This window comes from Callorhinchus milii, unplaced genomic scaffold, assembly GCF_018977255.1.
Source record: "Callorhinchus milii isolate IMCB2004 unplaced genomic scaffold, IMCB_Cmil_1.0 Scaffold13, whole genome shotgun sequence".
In the NCBI taxonomy this organism is placed as follows: Eukaryota; Metazoa; Chordata; class Chondrichthyes; order Chimaeriformes; family Callorhinchidae; genus Callorhinchus; species Callorhinchus milii.
In genome coordinates this window covers 17,181,948-17,201,839 of record NW_024704754.1, presented here as the reverse complement: position 1 = coordinate 17,201,839, position 19,892 = coordinate 17,181,948, and the positions used below count along the sequence as shown (strand labels likewise).

At 51.3% G+C, this 19,892-nt stretch overlaps 1 protein-coding gene across 6 annotated transcripts in view; it reads left to right on the top strand.

Moving 5' to 3' along the window:
• Positions 1 to 19,641, top strand: part of slc36a1 (solute carrier family 36 member 1) — a 42,153-nt gene extending 22,512 nt beyond the window's left edge. For all 6 annotated transcript variants that reach the window (XM_042339925.1, XM_042339924.1, XM_042339929.1 and 3 more), the window contains exons 3-13: positions 2,985 to 3,086; positions 3,558 to 3,738; positions 4,410 to 4,500; positions 5,319 to 5,407; positions 6,813 to 6,908; positions 7,892 to 7,976; positions 8,913 to 9,131; positions 9,637 to 9,735; positions 10,446 to 10,612; positions 16,081 to 16,250; positions 19,354 to 19,641. In XM_042339925.1, coding sequence (XP_042195859.1) covers positions 2,985 to 3,086; positions 3,558 to 3,738; positions 4,410 to 4,500; positions 5,319 to 5,407; positions 6,813 to 6,908; positions 7,892 to 7,976; positions 8,913 to 9,131; positions 9,637 to 9,735; positions 10,446 to 10,612; positions 16,081 to 16,250; positions 19,354 to 19,616 — 1,562 coding nt within the window. In that variant the 3' untranslated portion in view covers positions 19,617 to 19,641. The remainder of the gene's footprint in view (positions 1 to 2,984; positions 3,087 to 3,557; positions 3,739 to 4,409; positions 4,501 to 5,318; positions 5,408 to 6,812; positions 6,909 to 7,891; positions 7,977 to 8,912; positions 9,132 to 9,636; positions 9,736 to 10,445; positions 10,613 to 16,080; positions 16,251 to 19,353) is intronic.
• The last annotated feature ends 251 nt before the right edge of the window (positions 19,642 to 19,892 follow it).

The window sequence follows — 19,892 nt, the reverse complement described above, 5'->3', positions numbered from 1 at the left end:
TATTGGTTTTATTGTTATTATTGTTGTTATTATTGTTGTTATTGGTGGTGTTATTGGCAGTGGTGCAGTGCCGGGAGCCGCCGGCAGGGGGAGCGCTGGGGGCGCGGGGCTGGAGGCGGGACTGGAGGTCTGGGGGCGGGGCTGGAGGACTGGGGGCGGGGTCGGAGTGACAGGTCAGCTGATCGGCACGTGACAATGCGGGTCACGTGACCGGCCGAGCTGCGGGCGTTCGGGGCCACTCAGGAGAGAGTGAGTGAGAGACACAGGTGAGAGAGAGAGAGAGAGAGAGAGATCCCTCTGAGGAGGGGCTGTGGGGTGAGGGGGGCTGTTGGTGGGGGGGGTGTTGGGGTTGTGGGGGCTGTGGGGGGGGCTGTGGGGGGTGGGGGGGGCTGTGGGGGGGGTGGGGGGGGGGCTGTGGGGGGGTGGGGGGGGCTGTGGGGGTGGGGGCTGTGGGGGCTGTGGGGGGCTGTGGGGGGTGGGGGGGCTGTGGGGTGGGGTCTGTGGGGGGGGCTGTGGGGTGGGGTGGGGGGGCTGTGGGGTCTGTGGGGTGGGGGGGCTGTGGGGGGTGGGGGGGCTGTGGGGGTGGGGGGGCTGTGGGGGTGTGGGGGGCTGTGGGGTGGCTGTGGGGGGTGGGGGGGGCTGTGGGGTGGGGTCTGTGGGGGGGGCTGGGGGGGGGTGGGGGCTGTGGGGGGGGGTGGGGCTGTGGGGTGGGGTGGGGGGCTGTGGGGGGGTGGGGGGGGTTGTGGGGGCTGTGGGGGGGCTGTGGGGGTGGGGGGGCTGTGGGGTGGGGTCTGTGGGGTGGGGGGGCTGTGGGGTGGGGGCTGTGGGGGGTCTGTGGGGTCTGTGGGGGGCTGTGGGGTCTGTGGGGGGGCTGTGGGTCTGTGGGGGGGGCTGTGGGGTCTGTGGGGGGGGCTGTGGGGTCTGTGGGGGGGCTGTGGGGGCTGTGGGGGGGCTGTGGGGGTGGGGGGGCTGTGGGGTGGGGGGGCTGTGGGGCTTATCTGGGAGCTGCTTTGTGTAGAGAATGGCCCCCGGTGGGGGGGGGAGCCCCCGGTGTGGGGGGGGGAGCCCCCGGTGGGGAGCCCCCGGTGGGGGGGGGAGCCCCCGGTGGGGGGGGGGGAGCCCCGGGGATGGATTCAGGGCCTTTGGTTTGGGCAGTGATTCACTCCCAGAGATTCCTTTGTTCCCGAAAACTTCCGAGACACCGAGAACCAGTCACCCTGAGAGGGAGGGAGGGAGGGCGGCGGAGTGGGGGGGGGTGTGCGGGGGCATTGCGTGTGCGGGGTGGAGGGGGTGCGTGTGTGGGAGGGGGTGCGTGTGCGGGGGGGTTGCGGGTGTGGGGGGAGGTGTGCGGAGGGTGTGCGTGTGCGGTAGGGGGTGTTTGCGTGTGCGGGGCGGGTTGCGTGTGCGGGCGGGGTTGCGTGTGCGGGCGGGGTTGCGTGTGCGGGGCGGGGTTGCGTGTGCGGGGCGGGGTTGCGTGTGCGGGGCGGGTTGCGTGTGCGGGGCGGTTTGCGTGTGCGGGGGTGGGGTTGCGTGTGCGGGGCGGGGTTGCGTGTGCGGGGGGGCGGTGGTGGGGGGGGGCGGTCCTTTTATTTTGCGTCAGGAACTGGTTGGCAAGATTTCGGTCGTCATAACTGCGAGAATCCTCGAGGGAGAGAGAGAGAGAGATATAATGGCAATGATGACGATGACGATAATAATCCTTGTGTTTGACCCGGCGCCTGCGGGTGGGGGGGGGAGGTGTGCGGAGTGTGGGGGGGGGCGTGTGCGGAGGGGGTGCGCATGCGGGTGGGGGGGCGTGTGCGGATGGGGTGCGGGTTGGGGGGGGCGTGTGCGGAGGGGGTGCGTGTGCGGGTGGGGGGGGGCGTGTGCGGAGGGGGTGCGTGTGCGGGGTGGGGGGGGGGAGGGGTGCGTGTGCGGGGTGGGGGGGCGTGTGCGGAGGGAGTGCGTGTGCGGGGTGGGGGGGCGTGTGCGGAGGGAGTGCGTGTGCGGGGTGGGGGGGGGGGGACGTCGAGACGTCAACTGACTGTATAATTTGTGGGCGTAAACGCGGCCGCAGCCAATTGCACACCGCCGCGTCCCCACCAACAGTCGTGGATCGAGTGACCACATTATTATTTTCTTTTGTCTGGTGGTGGTGGTGGGGGGGCGGTTATTATCAGACCTGTGGAGTAAGGAAACTTGCCCAAGGTTTCGCACCCCCCCCCCCCCCCACCCCCAGCCAGGAATCGAACCCAGGTCCTCTCGCTTGCGAGGCGAGAGAGTGCTCTCACCGCTGAGCTACGGGAGGGTCCCTGAGAGAGGATGGGTATGAGGCGTCTTGACCGGTGGGTGAGCGAAGGGGGGGGGAAGGGTGTGGCGTCTCCGCAATCCGCAAAGGCTTCCCGTCAGTGCTCAGACCCCGACCGGTTGACCGTTGCCGGTCTCAGTCCCCGACCGAGTCGTCGAGAGCCGAGGGCACGACTCGCGATTGAACGGGACGTTGCGTTTGCTGCCCTTTCTGAGACGTCTTCGAGACGTCCACCGTCTCGTTCTTGCCTTCGGGGTTAACTTGGTGCAATCACCTCATCGCTGAGAATAATTGGAAAGGAATCAAAAGCATATGACATAACCCCCCCCCCCCCATCTCAATTGAATCATCGGGAAGCGAAAGTGTTTGGTGGTCAAAGGCGGTCATGTAGCCACATGTAATGGTTCTGCTTTTGGTCGCGTGTGGTGGGGAACTCAGCAGAAACGTGCTTGAGAACTGGGAGTGGATTCACTCGTGAGGTTTGGCGGTGTCGGTGTAGGAATCCCGTGATGACTTCCTCTCCGTTGCCGGCGCTGAGTTTCGTTTTGATAATCAAGGGGGCGTCCACCTTCTCTACTTTGCCCCCTTTCCCCCTTTCCGCTCCCCCGTCTGGCAAATCAGTTGGCAAAGAACAGCGCGATGTCCTGCCGTGAACTCTTTTGTTTCCTCAGTCAAACTTAGAAGTATTTTTTTTCAGGTGGAGGTCGCTCGGCCCATCGAGTCTGCACCAGCTCTCGGAACAACCCGTCTATTCCACCGCGCTATCCCCGATCCACCTCCGGGCCTTTTTACACGACAGGTAGAGTAATAATCCTTGCGTTTGGTGTGGCGCCTTTCACGTCAGGAGGACGTCCCAAAGAGCGCCACCGGATTTGCTGCGGATTGTGGAGTGTATTTTTGGGCTCACGTGGCAGACAGTTTTGCGCTCTGTAATGTCCCGCAAATAGCCGTGAAGCGAATGATCAATTTTACTTGGGAGATTGTTGACCTGGACTCCGGCCAAAACTCCCTCAGCTTTTTGAATAATTCCACGGGGTAACAGATTGATGCAAAGCACGGCACATCTGGCTATGCGTCACACCACTAGCCCTGCTTTGGAGTGCCCGCTTCAACTGTATGAGTTCAGATCCTGAAGTGACACTGAACCAGGCTGACGCACCTTTACCTATAGCGCCTTTCACTTTGGAAGGACATCTCAAGGCGCTAGACAGTCCTGACTTGGCACCCGCGCTGTCGTTCATCTGTTCCGCTTGCCTCTTGAAACCCGCAGAGGGCAGAGCCATCATGTCCGCCAGAAGGCTGAGGAACGAAGATTGTACCGACTACAGTTCCACTGAAGCCAGCCCGATCCGCGACAGCCAGAGCTCCTCCTCCGATTTGCCCGATTTCTCCTCAATCCAGTCCGACTCCTGCGGCAGGTATCAGCGTATCGGCGAAAGGACTGGGACAACGTAAGTGGTCTCTGCCCTCCCCTCCCCTCCCCCCGTCGTCCTCACAAGTCCTCCCCACCCAACCGCCTCTGAGAGGGAGGTAAATTCAAAGCAAATCTGTGGAAACACTATTTCGGTGAGCGAGCAGTAAATGTATGCGACAGGCTCCTAGGGAGACGGTGGAAGCAGAAGGAGGCAACTCTTTCAAGAGCAAATTACATAGCTTTCTGTCAGGGAATAATACTATCTCGGGATACAGTGTATAGAGTTTGGGACGTGACATGTGCAAGCGACTGCCAGGATGGTGGAAGGCGAACTGGATGGACCTTGGTCTTATTTCGTCGAGCAAACGTTTATTTTATTTTATTTTTTATTTCGCCCACAAAACATACGGTCAAATCACTTTTCAGTGTATTCCTTGAAGCGCTTGGAGACGTCTGGAAGACGTGATCAGGCGCTAGATCAAATACAAGGTTTATTATTGTTTATAAGTGCTGTGCTGGAGAAAAAAAAGAGTCTTAACTTTTGCGATATTTGCTATTTTGGTTGGAGCGAGGTCAGAGATATGTGATGGAAGTGGGGATAGAAAGAGAGAGAGAGAGCGTGAGAGATGTAATCGGCTGGTAAGCTCTCAAGCCCTATATCCCGTGGAGCCGAGTACTGTATTATCTTCTTGCTTTCTTGATTTCCAGGTCCTTTCAGACATTAATCCACTTGTTGAAAGGCAACATTGGAACCGGCCTTCTCAGCCTGCCTCTGGCAGTGAAGAATGCAGGGCTGGTGGTGAGTTGCCTTCCATCACTCTACTAGCCCACAGCAGTGTTCCTCTACTAGCTCCACCATTGGTGGCCGCGCTCTCAGCCACCACGCCCCCCCCCCCAAACTGGAACACTCTCCCTCAACCCCTCCGCCTTGTCCCTTCCTTCCCCCGTCTTCAGGTCGCGCCTGAAGACCTTCCTCTTCGACCGTGCCTACGGTCACCTCTCACCAGCTCGACATCAGGGTCCCTGTCACGCGCTCCGGGACGCCACCGGTTTTATCGGGGGTTTGTTAGCATGGGGGCAACCTCCGAATGTGAGTGGCGGTGAGTGTTTGTGGGTGAGATCATAGCCGAGCCCTTGTGAGTTGCAAAGCACCTGATATTATTGTGCAATAACAAGATCCCGTCTCCATGGTATTTTTATCTATTCAGGTGAGATCCTGAATATTTATTCTGGTTGATTCACATCCAGACAAGCAAGCTTCTTTAACACCCTGTAGGCCAAACTCCCCAGCTACGTCTCGCATCAGATGTTGCAAACCTACCCCACTCAATCCTCACTCGGCCCTTCTGGTTCCTTCCCCCCACACACACACGCGCGCACACACACACACACACACACACAAGAGAGAGGACCGGGTTCGGTTCGCCCACAATTTGCTCTGCAGGATATTCTGTGAAGTGCCCTGAGGCGTCTCGGAAGACACGACGAGGCGCAATAACAAACGCAACGACTGTTATTATCCAGGAAAAACAGTCGAATCGAATGCCCGGCCGGCGTAATAGTTAATTATAACCTTGATACTCTTTCCCGTTGCTTGACGTGTGCTTCTCTCTACAGCTCGGTCCCGTCAGCTTGGTGGTCATGGGCTTTGTGGCCGTGCACTGCATGCAGCTGCTGGTGAAGTGCAGTCACCATCTCTGCGCCAAGTAAGTCCCCGTGGTTAGTGATAGAATTGTCTCGTGCCAAAGGAGGCCAGTCGTTGGCTCTGCCATCTCATCTCTACAGTAGATCCATCGTGTCTTCCTCTCACTTCCCCCGCTCCCACCCCGGGCTTTCACACGTTTCCTCTTCTCTCTTCCAGATAGTCGGCCAGTTCCCCTTTTAAGTAGTACAGACCCAAAACTCACAAAGTAAGACAGTTTGAGCCCCCGGGGAGCCTGCAGTTGGCTCTCTCCCCCCCCCCCCCCCCCACCCGGGAAGGGGAAGCGCCGGGGGTGGGGGGGGCTAAAGTTGGCTGACTTTGAGGGTCTTCGGGTTGCAGCCGTCGCTACCGTTTCCCGGGAAGGAAGTGCAGAGCGCAGGAAGTGATGACAACCTGGAAGTTGTCTCCTAGTCGTGATAGTGGCAGGACGCTCTGTGGCGCTGGCGATCGCGTACAACAGGAAACTAGGTCTGAGGCAACCTGACGACCTGGAAATTGACCTTTCTTCCCCCCCCCCCCACCACCCCAATATAATTTGGACGTTGAGCCCAGAATACCATGTTTCGTGGGGTTTTGCTCCTTTGGTTCAGATTCTGCTTCGACAAGTGTTTTCTCGGTGGAGCATTCGATGTCTTCATAACCCTTGTACGTGTGTGTGTGTAAAAAAAATATATATATCAATCTATAAATTCTCGAAGACTCTCCCCTCTGTCTCGGCGTCCTGTCGAGTGCACGATTGCAAAATTCCTCTAGATGTCACCGTCATACCGGGAGCCGAGTGTCGTGAGCATCTGGGCGATGGGAATGAGTTTATTCACGATCCTCTTTTACAGTCGGTCAAACAGTCCTGTGAAAAGTGCTCCTGAGACTGACATGAACGTTTTGCGGCGTTGCCGGTGACGGACTGACTCAAAGGGGAAAGGAGTCCCTTTGCTGAAGTTCAGGCCGGCCGCAGGCAAAGAAATCGCACAACGAGCAGCGGCCACAATAACACTCCTTTGCACGGTTAGCAGCAGCTCACAAGTTCCCTGGCCAACAGTGCCTCAGATGAAATCGGTCGTTCACTTTGCTGCTGGTGGGGTATTTATGTAGTGGGGCATTTGCTCTGTGAAATTGGCTGCCTAGAAAATATACAGTCTCTACGGTTTACTCTAAACCCCCCGGCCCCCAGTGTCAAGCGCTTTGAGGTGACCTCTCGAACGTGAAAAGCACCGGATCAAATGCAGGGATTATTATATCTGTTATAACCAACTGGGTATTAGGAATGTGTCCCAAGCTGCGGCTCTGTGATTACCTCGTGTGAGTCAGTGTGGTTGCATGTTAGTCAGGTCCGACCTGTTCAGCAAAGTAGATCCAATTTTGATAGTGAAAGGACCCGGTGTCTCACTGTCTTGTGGTTTGTTTTACAGACTACAGAAACCTTTTCTGGATTACGGAAACGTGGTGATGTGTAGCTTGGAAGAGTGCCCCAGTCCCTGGCTCAAGCAACATTCGCACTGGGGAAGGTACTTTGCCGTTTGATCTGTGAGGGAAACGGATTTTAAAGGGGATTGACAATTCAACCCACCAGAATGCTTTAGGATTGGTCCCCTCCCTCCATTTTAAAATCTCTCTTGTTTTCCGAACCCGGATCAAAATTTGCGTTCAATTCGCGGTCCTGACTTGAACGATCCTTCGTAGCTTGAAGGTAAAATTGTGTTCAGTTGCAACTGGATTGGCATTGAGTGGGTCTGGGCGAGAGGAGAGGATTTCTGCGAGGAGACAGAGGGAGGGGAAGAAAATCAGTGTTGATATCAGTCCTTGTCCGCATGACAATAAACCATCGCAAGTGTCTCGAAATTGTTCTTGATGAACTTTGTCAAAGCAATGTGCGATTTCACCTGCTTTTCACTAGGTCAGGGATACCATTAAATTGAAGATGATCATCCACCATCACCTCCCCCCCCCCCCCCCCACCCCACCTTCCTCCATTTCATTTCATCCGTAACCTGTTAATCTTCTGTTTCTACGAGGGAAACACAAAATTATTGCTTATGTGGCCCACGGACATTTCAAATAGGCAATCTGGCCCTCAACAGCTAAAAGGTTAGACCCCCCCAACCCCCGCCTTTACCTTACCACAATAAAATTACATTCCGAGCAATTTCCTCCCTCCCACCAAAAACACACACACAAAAACAGGTGTTTTTTTTGGTGAATTAAAAAGATGACTAATTGTCCTTTAATAGCAAATGAAAACCCGAATCTTCTAAGCTTCTCCCCAACCTCACCGACAGGGTGGGGGCTCTCAAATAAAGCTCACTGCTTTAGCTTATTGCTGCCGCGTCTCGCCCCCACGATACACAGTCACTCCACTTTACAGTACGTTCTGTGAAGCGCTCTGAGACGTCTCAAAGGTTATTATTATTTCTACTGCCCATTCGCCAAAAGTCGTGCTGAATGTCTTGTGTGATTAAAATATAACGTGTGTGTGTGTGTGTCTCCGCAGGCGGCTCGTGGATTTCTTCCTGATCATCACGCAGCTCGGATTTTGCTGCGTGTACTTTGTGTTTCTGGCCGACAACATTAAGCAGGTAGGTTGGTCACCCTCGCCCACGGAATACAGTCAATTCACTGAACAGTGTATCCTCTGACGCGCTTTGAGACGTTTCAATGACGTGATAAGGCGCTGTATTCAAGTACAAGGATTATTATTATTTATATTTATATTATATTTATATTTCGGGATGCGAAAGACACTGGAATGTAAGTTTGCGTTGTATAACTTTGCCCAGTGAGGTGCGTTCTGCAAGTAGTTGTTGATATTGTGTAAAGTTTCCCCTCCCCCTCCCTCCCCCCAACAGCCCATCACGTGTTCAAGATCCCTCTGTTCCCCTGGGGATATTTATCAACTCGCTCTGAAAACACACCAGGCGACTATTTCTTTATGAAAAGGACAATAACTAGCTGGAATGGGTAACCAGGAGGGGGATGAATGACACCAGCAAGTAGCCGCCTTCTGTTGAAATCAGAAAGGCTTGGCCACGTAACTCTCATCAGCTTGTGTGCGAGTAACAGGCACGAGGCCCACACAGGGCACCTTGCTCAACATGGATACCCCCCGCTTACCTCACCCCTCCCCTCCCTCCCCAAGTCGAATCGTGGGATGGTGGGTGTTTGTCGAGTTTCAGATCTGCTAATTAATTCGCCTTCAGCCACTACTTCCCGAAATTCTGGAACATTCGCCCTCAATCTCTCCGCCGCCTTGCCCCCTCCTTTCCTGTTTTCAGTTCATGCCTGAAGACCTTCCCCTTTGAGCGTGTTTGCGGTCACCTCCCCCCCCACCTAACCGCTCCCCACTCCCCGCCTCCGCCCCCCCCACCCACCCACCCACCCCGGGCTCGAGGTCGTGCTCTGCTACTGTCAAGCGATCTGGGAAGCTACCCCCGCCTGAGGGGGCGCTGGGTAGATGCGGGTTGTTGTGTCATTAAAAGTGTAGGTTAAGCCTTTCTGTTTGACTTTCTGCTTAGGTCGTGGAGGTGGCCAACGCCACGACGAGCAATTGCCACCAGAACGGTACGCTGGCAGAAACCCACACCATGGACAACCGTCTGTACATGGTCTGCTTCCTCCTGCCCATCATCCTGCTGGCCTTCATTCGCAACCTGAAATGCCTGGCTCCGTTCAGCACCCTCGCCAACCTCTCCATGCTCGTCAGTCTGATCCTGATCTACCAGTTCATCTGCACTGTGAGTAACTCCCAAGGTTTCCCCTTCAACCCCCTGCCCATGGATTTGAGAGCGCCAGTTACGCTTGAGAGCTCTCGTTGAATCAATTGGTACAGGCTACATTTAACATTAATAATCATAACAATAATAAGCCTTGCATTTGATACTGCGCCTTATCACGTCATCGAGACGTCTCAAAGCGCTTCACAGAAGACCCTGTAAAGTGAGTTGAGTGTATATTTTGTGGCCGAAATGCAGCAGCCGATTGCACACAGTGGTGCCCCGCAAACCGTCTTGGATTGAGCGACCAAATTATTATTTTATTTTTCTTTGAAGGAAATTTCACCCCTGGAAAAGCAATCCGCCAGTTGACTAACAACCGGATTCCTACTTGCTGCTAGGTAAACAGAGGCGGGTGGAGTAAAGAAACTTTCCCAACGATAATCAAACCCAGGTCTGTCGCTTGCGAGCTGAGGGCGCTAACCACTGGTTATATTCAGGCGCTGAGCTGTCTATCGTTTTACAGAATATTCCAGATCCCAGCACCCTTCCTTACGTGGCTGGATGGAAAAAGTATCCACTCTTTTTTGGGACGGCCATATTTGCATTCGAGGGCATCGGCGTGGTGAGTAATTCATAGAATAATAATAATACTACTGTTATTAATAATAATAATAATTGTTGCTTTTGATATTGCGCCTTGTCGTGTCTTGAAGCTCCCCCGGAGGATGTACGGCAGTGTGATGCGACTGTGTGTATTTCATGGGGGAACGCGGCAGTCAAAATGCGCACGGCACTCTATGAATCGTCGCGGGAATGAACCACCCCACATTGCGTGAAAACACTGGACCGCTGGTCAGTGTGGTACCAAATTTACTGTGGTTTACTCTCCTGTTTGGTTAAAAGCTGCCATTTCTCTCACCGTCATTCCTGCTCCACGAGCCGAACATCCACTGTGGCTGGTTTGTCAGACTCAGCCTTTGAGCAGCCTTTGGGCTCTGTTTGTCTGGCACAGGCAGAGATAATAATAATCCTAATAATCCTTGCATTTGATACAGCGCCTTATCACGTCTTCGAGACGTCTCAAAGCGCTTCGCAGAATATACTGTAAAGTGGATTGACTGCATTTGGTGGGCGGCGAAACAAAATGTGTTAGATGGTGTAAGGTTGCTGGATTGATTGATTGACCTGTGTTAATTAGCACACAAGTGTGTTAGTTAACGCATCACAAAATATCCCCCTCCGTCCTCCCCCCCCACTGTCCCTCCTCTCCAAGCTGAGAGACAGCGTGGACATTAAATGGCTATTTATAAACGTCGTCTGTTTTTTTTTAAGGTCCTTCCACTGGAAAACAAGATGCAGAAACCGCAGGAATTTCCCCTGATTCTGTGCGTAGGCATGTCGATGGTCACAATGTTATACCTGAGTCTGGGAGTCATGGGATACATTAGGTTTGGGGAGGCCATCAAGGGAAGTGTCACCCTCAACCTGCCGGCCTGCTGGTAAGTGTTTCGGTACAAATACGTGTAAAGCACAATTTGCAGCGCAAATTTACACCGGTATAGAGAGCGCCTTTCGTGTCGGGAGGACTTCTCACAGCGCTTAACGATCCTGGCTTTGGAACCCGAACTAGAGATGGGAACCGAGGGAGGGTGATCGTCTGTCGAGAGTGTCCAAGGGCGTCGCTGCTCGAATGGTGTTGCAGCTCGGATGGAAACGAGGACTGCTTTCCGCCCCCGTAGTCTGGTGCTTTGACACTACTGATAAAACTGCTTGCGTTCAGCGCAGTGCAATTTCCAGTACAGATTTATCTTATAAATTTTTATACACCCCTCCCTCCCCCCCCACCCCAGCTCCGCTCCTTGCCCCGTTATCTGTCTCACCTTCTTTCCCCAACCAAATCAATGCCAATCACAACTTGTGTTTCTACAGCAGCCTTCTCTGTGGTCTGATTCTGTGGTCTCTTCTAGTCCCCTTTTCTTAGAAATAGCATAGAATTAGGTCCCAAGCTTTCACTTTTCTAAACGGACTATTAATTTAGAGGCTGGTCTTCCCACTCGAGTCACAAAAAAAACTTAGCTTTCAAAGGTTGACCTTGTCACGGTGACCCACCTGAACGATGAGTTGACCTGAATCTGGCCTGGTGTGCGAAGGGTTGGGGGGGGAAAAAAAAGCTTAGGGGAAGGATTGGAGCGCGAGGGCCTGGTGTTGCTCAGAGCAGAGGGATTTAGAGGAGATTGCGGAAAGCCTTTCCGAATGAGTAGTCAAAAGGTACAGCAAACCGGACAGACAGACACACGCACTGTGAATGAAGGGGCTTAGCTTCACGGCGAGTTTGCAGTTGAAGCGTCGAAGCTTTGCTGGAGGATTTGCTGGCGGCTGTTTTGGACGGCTGAACTCGCCACGTCAACAGTCCAGCTGTCGCTTCCAGCTGTTTGCCTGCGTTTGTGTTGAGTAAGCTGTTTGAGAGCCCAGGCTTCGTCGAACAAGGGCAACCAGAGTTTTGGAGTTGTCTCCGATCTGCATTCCCAGTTTGAGTTTCGCCTCGGAATCGCTGCAGCTCTAGTAAGCAGGCGGACTGCCGTCGACTGCCTTTTAATTTGTTGCGTAGCTGCTTTGTGAGCTCTCCTCCTAGATTATTAACAAAGTCTAAGACCTTCAGAACAAGAACTTTCTGAAGTTTCTGAAAGCAGGCCAGCCTCGCTGTAGGAAAGGGGAGGTGGTGTCGACATGCGCTGTGTGACACACAGCGCTAACTGACGACAGCAAAGATTAGGTCAACACAGTCACTAAAACGACGACGATAACAATAATCCTTGCATTTGATAAAGCGCCTTATCACGTCATTGAGACGTCTGAAAGCGCGTCACAGAATATACATAGTAAAGTGGTGTGACTGTATTTTTGCGGGTGAAACGCGGCAGCCAATTTGTGCACAGCAATGTCCCGTAAACAGCCACAGAGCGAGTGATTCATTTTATTTGGGGTGTTGCTGGTCAGGACAACGGGAGAGAGAAACTCTTCGAATAGCTCTGCGGGATTGAGTAGTCTGACTCTTTTACTGTTCGTCAAGCATACGAGGCATTGGGGGGAAGGGGGAGATTTATTGCTCTCATATTTGTCTAACTCTTTTGCGATGGCTTAAGGAGATTTCTTTAAAAAAAACACTTTGCGGCTTAAAAAAAATGAGGCTGTGAGCCGAGGAATAGTGAAATCTGAATTATAACTGAGAGCTTCGTGCCAAATGGCTTGTAGTGATTTCCGTTGTGGAGGCATATAAAGAGATTGCTCATTACTTAGGGAGTTTTTCAATATGTTCTTTTTAATGCCGTTAAAATGCGTAAGGCTGTTCCGCTTTACATTCAAAGTGGATAACGCAATCAATCACCTTGCACTTTGATGCGGGTAAATGTGGGCTCTTGTGTGATGAAAGCAATCTTGATTGCCTATAAGGGGAGAACATCATCACACGGGTTTGGTTGTAGGCAAATGTTGACCTTCAAATAAGACCAATTTTGTACTCGGAGACCAATTTTTTTGTAGGCGTGCAATCCTAGTCTTAACAGCAATTTGTATATCAGAGAGTTATGCTGACCGGTTTTCTGACTGATGTTTCTGTTGCATGTTTGATTCGCAATGCAGGGCTTGTTAAATTAGATAACCAGCTGGAAGCTGTTTATACTCCAAGCAGAAGAGTTTCTTCAGTGAGCTAAAAGCTGTACGTCCTTCGGATGTGACGTTAAACCCAGGTCCAACACTGTCTCGGTTCAGGTGGACGCTTAAAGATCCCATGGCATTGTTCGAGAAAGACAAAGGCAACAAATTGCATTTACACAGAGCCTTTCACGTCGGGAGAACGCCCAAGGCACTGGATAGTGAAGGGTTTGCACCCGAGCTGGGGGTGGGAGGATGACTGAAGGCACAGTCAAAGAAGTTCTTGAGATGGACCTTGAAGGAGGCAGGGTAGGGGATGAGGCGAAGGGATGGAGTTCCAGAGGGTGAGGGCAGAAAGGCTGAAGGCCTGACTGCCGATGGTGGGGTGGGCAAGGCCGGGACAGACATAGAGCAGGCCAGCGCCTGCTGAGCAGAGAGCGCGGGGCAGGTTGGTAAAACGAGATTTTCGTCCAGGATCCTGGCCAACAGTCCTTCCAGATAAATCCTTCGCTGTTTGTGGGATGTCGGTGTGCAAATTGGCTGGGAATACGTGTGTGTGTGTCTGTGTTTGGGTGGAGGAGGAGTGAGAGAACATTTATGAGATCTGCCCTCAAGTTCATTCATTCACTCGATGGTTTGTGGGCACGTGATGTCTGCAAGCTGGCTACTGCATTTTCCCTGCAGTTATGTGTGAGACTCTGAATCAAATGCGAGGATATATTTCTAAGTTAATTTCCCAAAACGTGTCAACCCCGTGCTGGCTGCCCAGCAGTTGCTGTGTCGGGAAAAGATATGTAATCTAAATAATAATAATCCTTGCATTTGATACAGCGCCTTACCACGTCTTCGAGACGTCTCAAAGCGCTTCACAGACTATACTACAGTATAGCAGTACATGAATTGACTATATTTTGTGGGCGAAACACGGCAGCCAATTGCGCGCACAGCAGCGTCCCACACAAACAGTCGTGGATTGATATCCTTATTCCAGCAGGAAAGACGCCGGCAGCAGTGCCGATTTCAGTGAAAGCAAATGGGCACCTCAGTTCCTTCACGTGGCTTTACTGCCGCGAATAGCACGATAGTCGAGTGAGCCGTGCCTGGTGGGCCTTTTCTGTGTCTTCCTCGGTGCTGTTCCTTCTGTCGTTGAGGGTTCCCAGTTGCCTCGTTGTTTCATTGAGGCCTCGCTCGCGTTACAGAGTCTGCATGGGAGAGGGTTTTGATTGTAAAAGAAGCCAACCTACCTCGTCTCAGTGGCATCAAAGATCCGGTGCGCGGCCCTTAATTTGGGGAGGTAGGAAGCTCGCCATCCAAAACTGGTCTCCTGGCGTTGATGCGACGGAACAATCTCCAGCCTTCGGGTAAACGCTCACCTTCAATCGACAGTACAGAAGCAGTTCGTTAGATACACAAGTGAGGTAGAAGGGTGTGGGACGGAGTAAGGAGTGTGGTGGGGCGGGGGCGGGGCGACTCGTTGAGTTTGAACGTTGGCACGGACTGGTTGGGCTGTGTGCCCTGCTTCCGTGCCTTGTAATGAACTTGTACGTAAAATCTATGTAAAGTGCCTTTGCTAGTGTTGTGCGGTGTTGGGTGCTCTGCTGCAGGCATACATCGCTCATTCTTCAGCCGTAAAGAAATCCGAGTTCAATTAGACTCTGCACCAAGCTGTCCCACAGCTGTGTGGGCGGAACAGGTTTACGTTAGTGTGTTGGGATTCAAGCATTTGCGTTGTCGTTTCATACATCTTATTGAGAAGAATGGCGTTATTGTATGTTGGATGTGCTTTGCTGGATGGGACGCTGTTTGGAATTGATTCTGCCGCGTTAGGGTGAGCTTCCTGTTAGTTTGGCAACTCGGTCAGTTGGTTTAGCGTAAAGTAGATCAGATTTTTTTCTGGTCACATCGTAATTCCTGTTATCTTCCCGATTGATTTGGTGTCGATTAGCATGAAATACTGCCTTCTTTGTTGCAGCTGCAACTTCTCAGCTATTAGTTGAGACTCGGCTCTCTCAACGGGGAGGACGTCACAGATGGACGTTTCTTTCATTTGTACACATTTGTGCAGAGAAATAAGCTTCATCAATCTATCTAGCTCAGGGCGCTGCCAATTCTGTCTGTTCTCAGTTACCTCTGTCTCCACTCCACAGCCTGAGGCAACTTCCCTCTAGTGACCTAAATATCTGGCTGCAACGACCTTGACCATCGCATCCATCCCAGCACAGTTTCCCCTCCCTCCCCACTCCATCCACTTAACGCTGCTACTACTAATAATCCTTGCATTTGACATAGCGCCTTATCACATCGTCTCAAAGCGCTTCACAGGATATACTGTTGTTGTCGTAACACCGTGTGACTGTGTGTACATTGTGGGAGAAAGCCACTCAGTGTATCTGCAGCAGGTTCCCTCAGGTCTGTTCTCCCCCCTTCGCACCGATTAAATAACTAATTTGTATGTCAGTAATCTGCTTTATTCCAATGCCCGGCGTGTCTAACTTCCTTGCATGTATTCCACTTTATAATCCACAGTAACTCCACACTGACGCTCTCAATCGATCATCCTGTATTCGAGTCGATAGCCTAATCTGCTGCGTTACCCTTGTACCTCTAACCTATTAATCATCTCTGCTCCATCTCTTCTCCCTTCCCTGTCCGTGTCCGCGTGGAAATTGCTCCTGCTTTCAGACTAGCTGTTGAATGACTTGCATTCTTTTGTTAGCCCCTTCTATTCATCGAGAACCACTCTCACTTTTTTCCCCCAGCGTTCAACTCACTTCTCTTGTACGTCCGTTTACCATCTTATCCCGGGCTCTCGCAAGGTCATCTTTATCTGATGCATCGTGCTTTTGGCTCTGGGTAGTATTTTGTCTGACGCACGTGGAAGCCCATCGCCGTGCTTAAGAGTATCCAAAGCGGACTGAACTCCACATACGTGTGCCATCTACACTTGGGAAATTTCCTTGTGTCTGGAATGGAATGCGCACTCTCTCCCTGAGAAGATGCCCACAGACACACAGCTACTTGAGGGCATGAACAATAACAACAACAATTTGTATTTGCATTGGACAGGTCGGACCAATTCTCGGAGTGCTCAACAGCGAAAGCAAGTTAATGTTAAATGCAGGGAGAAAGTTGCGTCTGAGACGCTTTGAGACATCGTCCTGATGTGAAACGCACTGTGTCAAATGCAAGGATTATTAGTACTGTTGTTGTTCTTATGATAATGTTAGCTGTTGGTCTCGAAGGAACCGACGTTTGTGGTTTAACTCTGCACCATCTTTCGCTTTCTCTCCCCCCACCCCCACCCCACCCCGAACAGGCTGTACCAGTCGGTGAAGATTTTGTACTCGTTCGGGATCTTCATCACCTACGCTTTGCAATTCTTCGTGGCGGCAGAAATCATCGTCCCGTTCGTGGTGTCCCGGGTCTCCGAGCGCTGGGTGCTGGCCTGTGACCTGGCCGTTAGAACCTTTCTGGTTCTGGTAACCTGTGAGTACTACACAAGGTGTTTGTTTTCCTGGGTGGGAGGGAGAATCGCTAAATATGAGTTTCACCGTCCCCTTCAGAAGGCTGCTCGCTATGTGATGCTCATTTCCTGCTGTTAAATTGAGATAAATCCACTTCACGTAAATGAGTTGGTTTGGATTAACCGAAGATAACTGTCTTCTAAAGTGTTCTTTCGCAAGGCCTCCGGTTTAGGCTGTGCTCCTTGAGAACATATTACAAAGTTCCCGTCTGAAAGCCTATCTTAACCCTTCGTTCCTGTCATAAGAAGAGCGTGGATAAGATATTCATTCTTTGTCTACCCAATGTCTTAATTCTCCATTGAATAACTTTATTTATCCTCCCCTGATTACCCTACCTTGAAAATGTACAGTCAGAAATATACAGCAAGTCTCCTTTTTATTTCTGCGTCTGCACCAGTTTCTTCACCGTTGCTGTGTTTGGGGAGAAGAGAGATTCGATAGTTTGAGCACTTAGAGATGTCCTCCCAACATGAAAGGCTGCATATCGTGGAATTCCCACAGCATAGTGGTTAGCTCGCTCGCCTCGCACGCGAGAGGACGCGGGTTTGATTCCCGGATGGGGTGAAACCTTAGGAGGGTTTCCTTACTCCACCCGCCTCTGTTTAGTCGATTAGCGGATTGCTTCCCAGGGGTAATAATCCCTCAAAACAAAAAGCGGTCACTCAATCCACGACTGTTTCTGGGACACTGCTGTGCGCAATTGACTGCTGCTTTTCGCACACAAAATACGCAGTCGATCCACTTTATAATATATTCTTTGAAGCGTCTCAATGATGCGATAAGGCACTAAAGCAAAGACAAGGATTATTATTAAGCATTATGATTAGCTCTCCGAGATGCCATCCAACGTGAAGGGCGCTATATAAGTACAAGATGTTGTTGTTATAGTGCAGGGTTAGCAGTGATTTGGATTGTCGAGCAATGTTATTATTTTGTCTTCACCACGTATACGTGCTGTCCAATCCTTCAGCATCTCATCACAGACCCTCGGGCTTGGGTTTCTCTGTTGCATTGATGAAACTATTAAGCATGTGGATCTGATGAAGCTGTCAAAAGAAGCAGTGAATGGAATGAGCTGCTGCTAATCCTCAACAGCATCTGTTTAGTTCATGGTGGTTCATAGCTGATAACATAGTCATACTGATGCACCTTCACTGTTAAGCGGTATCCATCAAGGTCTTCTGAGGTTCAGGATTAATTAGCTAGTCTCTACAAGCCTGTCAGACCACCAGATCTCTTCTCTACCCGCACATTTCATCAGCTACGTTCTCCTAATCTTTGCTCCGGGCAAGATTGAGCTCAAGGCAGCTCAGCTCCCTGTAGTGGGTTGAAGATGTACAAGGAGCTGAAAGCGAGTCTGATCATGTCTGTAATTGTTACGAAGTGCCTGCTTTACAGTCAAGGTTGTTTCCTCTTCAATTGCCAGATGTAATTGAAAAACAGGAATACAGGATCCAGGATGACTGCAGGAAAGCAAATGCGTGTTGTAGTTGGAAACTAGGACGATCTTACCATGATGGGTTGATGTTTTCTCTGTTTCGCTGGGCAGGACGTGCTCACTGCTTGTTCCTTCTAGTTTATTGTTGGTACTAATAGCTTTTAAGCTTCGGGTGGGGGGGGGGAGCGGTGTGCAGGAATGGGAGAAAGAACAGGAATAGGATTTGAGTATTTGGTAGAGCGAGCACCAACGCAGACAGGATGGGCAAAGTAGCCTTCAGTTCTGAAATTCAGCTGCCTTGAGATCCAATCTTACAAGACATCACTCGAACAGAAATACCATATCAATTACAGGGAGGACATTGCTCTAAAATCTTCTGGTCTTCTTCTTTCTTTGTAGTGCAGGAGGCTTTGAAGCTTGGTCGAAAGTGGTCAGACTCTGGCGTCAGTGTATTTAGTTCAGTAAATGAAGACGAGCATTTTGACACCACTTCACTTGGACTAACTTGAGCTGGGCATCAAAGCAGTGGATGATGGACTCGCTTTGAGCCTGCAGTGGCCTGGAAATGCTAGTCATCTGGAAGAGGAAGATAAGGTTAAGCGTTGGGTTATGATCCCTCCTCAATTCACGGCTGTTTGTGGGACACTGCTGGGCGCAATTCCCAGTCTCTTTTTCAAATGAAAGGTTTATTATTATTATATTACGTGTGTAGTGGCTGTATTTTGCAGGCAATTGAGCTGGAGCAACACAGTGAATTCGAATTAACATGCGTTAATGCCTCTGGTATCCCACGGAACGAGACCTGTGGTTTACAATGCACCACTTGAGCCACTGTGTACAATGCTGGTGCTGAGATGGGGTGAGATGTTTGCCAGCCAGACTGTTTGCTCATTGTTTGCCTGGTCTTTGTTCAGATGCTTTTTACGGCCTTTTAAATAAAGACGTCACTTTGGAACTACTTCAAAAAGGCTTTCAGGATGAGATCGTATTGCTGTTTGAACCGGCAAAGAGGCTCTAATGCTATTTCTGTGCAATGCAATAGCCTCGCTTGGGTGTTGCAGTGTGCAACTTCCAATTTCTTTCCCTCCGGACTCCGTGATTGATGATTCCCTTTCTGGTCGAAACACTGAGATCAGGAAATTTTCGTCCCTTCGTAAACTAAGCTCCTTGATCTCCGGGCTTCCAGCGCTGATTACCAACTCGCTCACCAACCAAAAGTCTCTTGAAGTGACACTTTTGCAGCCTTTCGTTTGACTGTATTTAATAGAGGAGCTACTTTTAAGAATGAGCAAAACTTCACAAGTATGTAACGTTTTAAACCTGATTTGAAAAAAATAAAACCAGAACGATACTTTGGAATGGAACAAGACAGTAGAACAACAGGTCATCGGTTTAGAATTGTAAAGGACAATTTCAGGGCAGTAATCCATCCAATAATAATCCTTGCATTTGATATAGCGCCTTATCACGTCTCAAATAGTGGTTTGCGGTCACCTCCCCTCAGCTCGGCCACTGTTAAGCGCTCCGAGGTCTTAGCCCCGCGTGAATGGCGCTGTGTGAATTACAAGTCGCCGGTTTTAACACATGAAAGTTCTTTGCAGTCACGAGTTCCTTTTGGGCATTCCAGGTTCCTTGGCCGTCTTAATCCCTCACCTGGGAATCGTGATCACGCTGGTGGGGTCTGTCAGCAGCAGCGCTCTGGCGCTGATCATCCCCCCCCTCCTCGAGATCGCCACCTACTACAGCGAGGGCCTGAGCCGGTGGATCATCCTCAAGAACGTGGTGATCAGCGTGGTGGGCTGCGTGGGTTTCGTAGCTGGGACCTACGTGTCCATCGAAGAACTTGTGTCCCCATTGCACAACACGACCACATCGATACATCTCAGTTAGGTTTCTTGTGTATTATGTACAGAATGGCAGGTATATATATATATATATATGTACGTGTGTGTGTGAGAAAGAGGGGGTGGGGGGGCCTGTGTTTCCTTCCACTTTAACCCCCCCCTCTCCCCCCCACTCCTCCCCGCCTCCCCCCCCCCAGCACTTTATAGTACAAAATGCTTTCTGTTTAAAGCCAGGGACTAAAACTCCCTGTTGATCATGCTTTTAATCTCTCTTCCCCCCCCCCCCCCCCCCCTAAGCAGTTTTATATTTCCTGTCCAATTT